Genomic DNA, 7,611 nt, shown 5'->3' on the forward strand with positions numbered 1-7,611 from the left:
AGAGTGAGAAGTACAAATACAATTCACGTAATGACATTTGGATGTAGTTTGGGGTTTGCGCGATTAATTTAACCTAAATGCTTTCTTAACATTTACAGATTTACCGTTTCTCTGAAAAATCGAACGTTGCACTCGATAATTTCTTTCCAATTACAAATTATTTTAGGAAATTCAGCCAAGGTCTGTTTGGTCATGGTTTGATCACGTCTCTGAGCTGTGCAATCAAACCGGTGTGTGTGTAATCTGCATTCGCGCTGCTCTTTACCAGGAGAGAGGGGTTGAAATGGTTGTAATAATGAAAAAGCTGCTCAAAATAAAAGTGTAAAACCGTTGCCATTTAAACTGGCTGTTTTGGCAACATTTTTTTGTTTTTCTCCAGAATGCATTAGGTAACAAGTTAGTCCAATTGAGCCTTCTCTCTGTTCCTCCATCAGTTATTTTCACCACTACCGGAGCAATAAGTGGAATGGCTAGTTTCTAATAATCAATATGACAAACTGTGTTAAGAATTAACACACAAACGTGTGGTATAGTGATACTTTAGTTGTTATTGTATCGTAAGATATGATTATATTATCGTGAAAATCCTAGTCTGAGCTAGGCAGTTAGCGCAAAGGTACCCGACTGTATTAAAAGACTGCATTGTCCATTTGTATTCAACAAATAAATATATACAATATATAATTTTTAACTTCAATTAATTTTGTTATATTAAAATATAAAATACAACATATTACTATAGGCTATTACTTCACATAGTAATGGTGGCTAAAGAGAAAAACTTGTTCAAGAACCATTTCTGGGGCTATACTGAATTATGACACACATTACAATTCACCTGTAGTCCCAATGCCATTGCATGTTATTTGCATATGCATCCTGAGATAGTCTGAGATCCTTTACAGCATTCTCATAGACAACATTATTATTACAACCTTCTCCCAGATGACTGACTGAGAAAAATAAAAAAGCTCCCCATTTACGCATGTCGCGAGACACGGTTGCACTGCGCACATTAGCGTCAAAGTGCAAATAAACTTCAGAAAAAAAAGCTAATTCGGCATGTGCATTGCCGGCATTTCTTTCGTCAGTTCTTCAAAAATATAATCAAGTGTGTTTCCTCAACCACACGTTTTTGTGTCAGCAGCATTTCTTGTCGACAATATGAAAATTACCCACTACTGCATATGAATACCCTGGCTGTTAGATTATAATTATTGTGGGGGCGCAACATGTAGTTTACAGCATCCAACGGTCTGATAATCCTTTTTAAGTGAAACTATTTATTTATTTATTTACTCTCCAAAACATCTCTCAAATAAACTTTTAGATTATGCATAATAACAGGAACATTGATCACAACAAAGAGTTATGATGTCTGACAGTGAACAAACGGCGCTTTGATGGCTGTAGCAGAGGTGCATTAAAGGACTAAACAAAGAATTAAAGAGACAAACCTTCTCAGAGAGAAAACAGTGTTAATGTGGAACTCTGCACAAATATAGCTTTCTATATATCTATTAATCATTGTAGCATTAAGAGTAAGTTTGGTTCAAGAAAATCATGATTTGTAACAGAATAGGTTTTTACTACATAGGCCATTGTACAACGTTTACACTACATACAGAACACTCCAGACTATTACATTTTTCAATATTGTTATTATGCCAGTAATACTGATAAATATTTAAGTGACTCAAGACTAGAGCAAGTATTTATGCATGATTTGTTTTGCTTTATCAGCAAACTTAAAAAATATGTAGCCTTATAAACACAAGGGATGAGCACAAGTAATTGATTATTCAAGAACTCATTCAGCACCAATAGACCAAAAAAAAAAAAAAAAAAATTCTACTTGAAATCTACTTTTGCATATTTCCCTACCGTAGGCAATGCTGAATTATAATGTATTTTCCCTTTAAATGTAAAATCTCACAGCTACAATGGAGTTATTAATGCAATGAGAATTGTAATGAAATGTAATCAGAATTAAATGAATGTTCATTTTAGTTTTCCCAAAAGAAATGTTTTTTTTTAAGTTAGCTTATTTAAAAACTTTTCTAAGTAACGTTTGTGAATTAAACAAATTATAAATGTCAAGTATGGCATACCTGTAGTTTTTAACATACATTTTCATTTACAGGTTATCGATTACTCTTTTTTTGTTTGTGTGTGTGGGTTAGAGTACTCGACTATAAAATGACTCAATTCCCATCTCTAATAAGCAGTGTCTCTCACAAATGCCATCCGCACCAGACAATGTCATGCAGCTATGACTTGAAAAGTTGTGGAAGTTAAGATAAAATCAAGTCTTCTACACAAGTTCAAGGAATGTGTCTGATGAATTTATTTTCATCAAAGTCATACAGTGCTTTCTCATTTCAAGTTTGATAAGGACGCTTATTGATTTAAAAGTGAATGGAAGGATAATTAAAAAGGAACGTTTCAAACTTGGATGAACCCATTATCAATGTGGCCATATTCTAATAAATATTTTGGAATTCAAGAAATACACTATTTAAATGTAGTTTTAAAAACATTAAATAATTATAAAAATGAAGACATTCTCCTTGAGCATAAACACAGCCGGCTGCAACCACTTGAATGATGTAAAACTAAAAATAATTAATTTACGTATTTTTATTATTGTAAGTGCAATCAGCTCACCTATACTGTTCTTTTTATTCCCATTAATAGTCTATATTATTTTCCCATTTATTGTTCTTAATTTAATTCTGCATTTTGCCACAGTAAAGCTCCTTGGGCTACTTTTAATATTCCAACGTGTAATCATTTAAAATATGCTTTATATACAAACATGCCTTGACAGCCTGGAAAAGACAATTTCACTGAACAGACCAATTACAAATACAGTGTGGTGCTGTGATGGTAATGGTTCTTACCCGCCTGGGCTGGATACTGGGGTGTGCTGGGTGTGGACTTATTCCTGAAGATGTTAGGGTTCCTGGAGAGCAAAAGCTGCAAAAGCACAGGTACGTCTCCCTCCAACTCATCACTCCCCAGATTGTCCTTTAGCTCTCTTTGGAAAAGAAAACAAAAGGTTGACAATCATGCACCACTGAAAGTGCTTTTCTTTAAAACATTGCTAGGTCTAATTAAAAAAAGAACTATAATACCCAATAGTTTAATGCTTATAAGTGAATCACACAGATCCTAGAGAGGGGGCCCCCTTTGTGCTTGGCAGGCTGCTTGTCGTTTGTTAGCATAGCAACATGCTAACATTGACTATTGGGTCTTGTACAGGTTTGGTACAACATGAGGGTGAGTAAATGAAGACAAAATATAAATTTGTGGGTTAACAATACTTTTAACAGTAAGACAGTTTAACAAAAAGGCAATGCATTTTCAGATGATAATGAAGACAAGGTAAAGATCACAACAGGGGCCCTAACCTCTGTCTATAAGCAAATGAGTCAGAGTACAGAGTAGAGTAGTGACAGGCAGGTACAGATGTGAATGGGCATGAAGAGGTGCAGCATATGTAAACAGACACTCACATGCGCTCTGAGGAGACCTGGCTGAGGCCGCTGGCAATCTGAGACACCAAAGTTTCATCCCTGCAGCCCATCAGATGGCCCACTTCCTCAGCTACATGTCCACTGTACAGCAGGCTCTTAGTGGTAGTGCCCGGTAAGGGGGATGGCAGAGGCAGCTGGTTCAACACTGCACACAAACAGAATGTGATGACGCAAAACTGTCTTTATAATTAAAGAACACAAACAAGAATTTGAAGATAAAACAAATTTGATGTCAAAAGTGCCCGTACTTGTGAACCAAGTCGATCCTAAAATAAATTGATGTAATGATACCAATGTGTCTCCAGTAACGATAACACAGAGTCTAACAGACGACTGCTTTCAAATATCCACAGGCTTATGAGGGCGTGCAGTTACTCTTTTTACACTGGAATGGACAATTTATCAAATTAAAATAGTGATGCATGTCCTATTGTGATTATTAAACCAGCGATTTAAAATAACAAATACAGTCTGCATGTGCTGTGTGCTTTAGCGCAAAAATGAATGTGTGAAGGCGCTTATAAGCTGAAAACACAGACTGATGAAAACATCACATTTTATGGGAATCACACGCTGTGCTTGCTGTAGTAGATGACAGAAGAGAGCGCACATTTACTGTAAAGCACGAAGCGCCTGCAGACTATATTTTTATGTAGTTAAATTGCCGCATTTTGCACTTTAATAATCAAACTGGGCCATAAAACCAAAGTCTAAACCGAAGGTGTGTATCTACCATCAAAAACACAAAATGGAAAAGCCTACACATCAAAATAAAAGTCTGATTCAAAATAAAAGCTTAACAGGAAAACTAAAGAAATCGGGACAGAAATATATAACTACTGCATAGTTAGTACAATGTAGTATTTTTTGTAATAATAATAACTAATATTATTGTATTTAAGAAATATCAAGAGTGCGGTTGTACTGAATAGAAGTTATCAGTGTTTTAATTTACAGTGTGATGCTCTTTTTGAAGCACTTTATTTCACAAATAAGACCAATTTTGTGTTTTGGATATGCTGTGATGATCTATACTGAAGAAATTCATTTAATAAAAAATGCAATGGTATGTTTAAAAGTAACTGTTATTATTTAATTTGATTTAAGTTTTATTCATTCTTATGATTAGACACTATTTCGATGATGAAATTGATCAAACAATAAAGAACGGAAAACACAGAATTGGAAGGGCAAAATGTATAAAACATAAACTGATTTCACAGGGTCCTAATAAAAATAAACATGAAAACATGAAGCAATGGTCATGTAATTGAGAAACTCTTCAAGGAAACACGCAATTGCTTTAATGTATTATTAACACTGACACATTTAACTTTGTTAAAATTGCTAAAGCAGCGTGATCAATAGCATACGTTTTTTGTGGTATTGAGATTGGCCTCAAGAAAGGTGAAATTTTACTGGTATTGGTGCAATGTCAGACTACTGAAATGTGGGTATCGTGACCCTAATCCAAAAAAAAATAACTCTCCATGGTATCGGTAGAAATTAATGACACTTGAATTGATTACCTTTTTCTCAACATTACAAATATAAAAAAATTCTATATAAACTAACATAAATGTGAAGTAAAATTGAATACAAAAATTATATGATTAGGCCTGTCACGATTAATCTATATAATTTGAGTACTCATTTAAAAAAAATCATAGATTATAAATTACTCAATCACTAAATTGAAACATCGACACATAATGACAAGGTGTCAGCTGTATGAGAGCATGTTAATTTGAAAAACAATGCAGGACCTAAAAAAAAACATGAATTCTCATCTGCAATGCAACAGCTCTTAAAGAGCCCATAATATGCTGATTTACAGGGTCCTTATTTTATTTTGGGGGTCTATTAGAATAGGTTTACATGCTTTAAATGTTCAAAAAAACACAATAATGATAATGAAAGTTTGGAAGAACAAGCTGATTGACCCGAACAAACTTTGCAAGCATGACTCGAGCAGCACATTTCACAGTGTTAAGTTTGAATTTTGTAGCTTTATTACAAGTACACTGTTGATTACTGTGAACCTGACAAAGCTTCAAGTAAAAGACATGTAGTGCATCTAAGTTGGTCATCTTTTGCTTGAATGGGTGTAGATTAACTTTTTTCGCCAGAGCTATGAACAGAGAACAGACTCCCGGTAACTCCCTTTTAGTGAGCAAGTTAGCCATGGATTACCGTGGATGTATAAGACTCTTTCTTTTTTTTTTTTTTTACTGTGCAAAGCTACTTCTCTGACTTATTTTTGAAACCCCAGTTAAACATTCATAATACTAAATTATTACTGTGGGACACGTCAGGTTGATTATTATAATATAATGATGAATTCTCATTATTATTCTGATTTTATTTGCGTTTTACAAAAGTAATTTATTTCTGTCCTGTTTACATCATCTTCAACTGGGTCTTACATTTTGACACAGAAAAGGCAATGTGTATTTGACAGTTTAAAAAGGTTCTGCATTTCCTGAAACGCTGTAATCTCCTCCTTTTCTGTTATTCGGTGCATGTTTGTAGATTTGTATAATAACTTGTATTTGTTACTAATGTTTGGAATTGTGCAAATGCTTAAACCTGCATTATTTTGATTCACAATGCACGTTTTCACACGTGACAAGGCAAAGTAAAAACAGTGGCAGTTGTGAAACAGTCCTTATAGTTGTTCATGGCGGCAGCTTCTCAGTCTCCGATGTGCATAGGCATCTCGGTAATAAAGCTAGTTACAAGATATGGTGTAATTCAGACATTATTATATATCTCCCGATTAAACAGCATAGATACAGGTAGCACCTGTAGAGTCCAGAAACGTGCAATTTCTCCACTTTCCTTTCATCTCTTGACCTCATGAGAAAGCACATGTTCCCCTCATTAAAGTTGAAGCAGCAACAAGTGTAAAATGTACTATTAATACAATCATCCATCTAAATGATAAGGCAGGGATGAAATCTATCAATATAATCATTCTTTATACAATACTAAGATACCACAATATAGTGTATTAAATATAATGCAAAAATAAATGAATCAATAACCAATAATGTTGCATTGTTTAATTTCACCAATGGGTTATTAGTCTGTCTTCAGTTATCACTAAGCTTTATTTTTTTATAGGGCAATCTATCTTAATACAGAGAATATTTTGTTAACCAAAGCTTGTTTTAAAGTCTTTTTTCTTAAGCATAAACAAGGCAAAGTGATATTACTGGGAAGTGGAAAATGTTATTAAAAGTGACAGTGTGCAGAAAGCTTATATATAGCCAGTTATGACAGAGATCTTGATAAAAGGTGAAATGATTGGTATCGGCATAGGTCGATCAGGTGACAAGAAGATCTGTGATAGGTGTCAGCTGTAAAAGCCCTGATCAGAGCATCTCTATGTAAAATATGTTTAACAGTTTGTCATATACATAATTTTTGTTTATGGCTTCCACGTTAACTACTCATGAACACTGACGATCACTGCATTCCATTTAAGTCCACTCCTGTTGCATCAAAATGTTTATATATTCAACAGGTTTTTGCAGTGGTGGCGTATTCGAACCAATCATAGACATGTCTGTTGAGCAATGCAACAGCAATGGCCAATCAGAGATGCTTAAATGAGTCTAGAGTCCTATCAGTAATGACAACCAATCCTAATTCAAAAGTTTTATACAGACCCCCCCAATTTACATAAAATGTTATTTGAAGCTAAAATGTATATGTTTTAATTAATCTCAGAGCTGGTTCGGTTCATGGCTCAGAACTCGTGCATTTTATTGGCTGCTGAAAAAGTGAGCAGTCACTGTTGTGTTTTTTTGGCCAATGAAGTGAAAGTAGTGTTTGATGAGTGTACTTACAATCAGTGAGGCCAGCGATCCCAGCAAGGGTCGTGATGGGCACATGTGGCATGTCCCCATTCATACTGACGGCTGGGCACAGAAGTCTTACAAACACTGAGTTCCAGAGATATTTATACACTTATCAGCCCTCACATCTCACTCAATCCTAGAAAGAGAGAATGTTTGCATGAGATTGTGTGACATGTCATGATCTATTAAACCCTAAAAAAAAATTA

General features: G+C 34.5%; 1 protein-coding gene across 2 annotated transcripts in view; it reads right to left on the reverse strand.

The window, feature by feature from the left end:
• LOC127643312 (nipped-B-like protein A) overlaps positions 1–7,611 on the reverse strand; it is a 66,804-nt gene that overhangs the window by 57,029 nt on the left and 2,164 nt on the right. For both annotated transcript variants that reach the window (XM_052125996.1, XM_052125997.1), the window contains exons 2-4: positions 7,394–7,541; positions 3,519–3,684; positions 2,904–3,040 (exon numbers count right to left, since the gene is read on the reverse strand). In XM_052125996.1, the coding sequence (XP_051981956.1) occupies positions 2,904–3,040; positions 3,519–3,684; positions 7,394–7,457 (367 nt within the window). In that variant the 5' untranslated portion in view covers positions 7,458–7,541. The remainder of the gene's footprint in view (positions 1–2,903; positions 3,041–3,518; positions 3,685–7,393; positions 7,542–7,611) is intronic.

The sequence above is a fragment of the Xyrauchen texanus genome, chromosome 4, assembly GCF_025860055.1.
Source record: "Xyrauchen texanus isolate HMW12.3.18 chromosome 4, RBS_HiC_50CHRs, whole genome shotgun sequence".
Lineage (NCBI taxonomy): Eukaryota > Metazoa > Chordata > Actinopteri > Cypriniformes > Catostomidae > Xyrauchen > Xyrauchen texanus.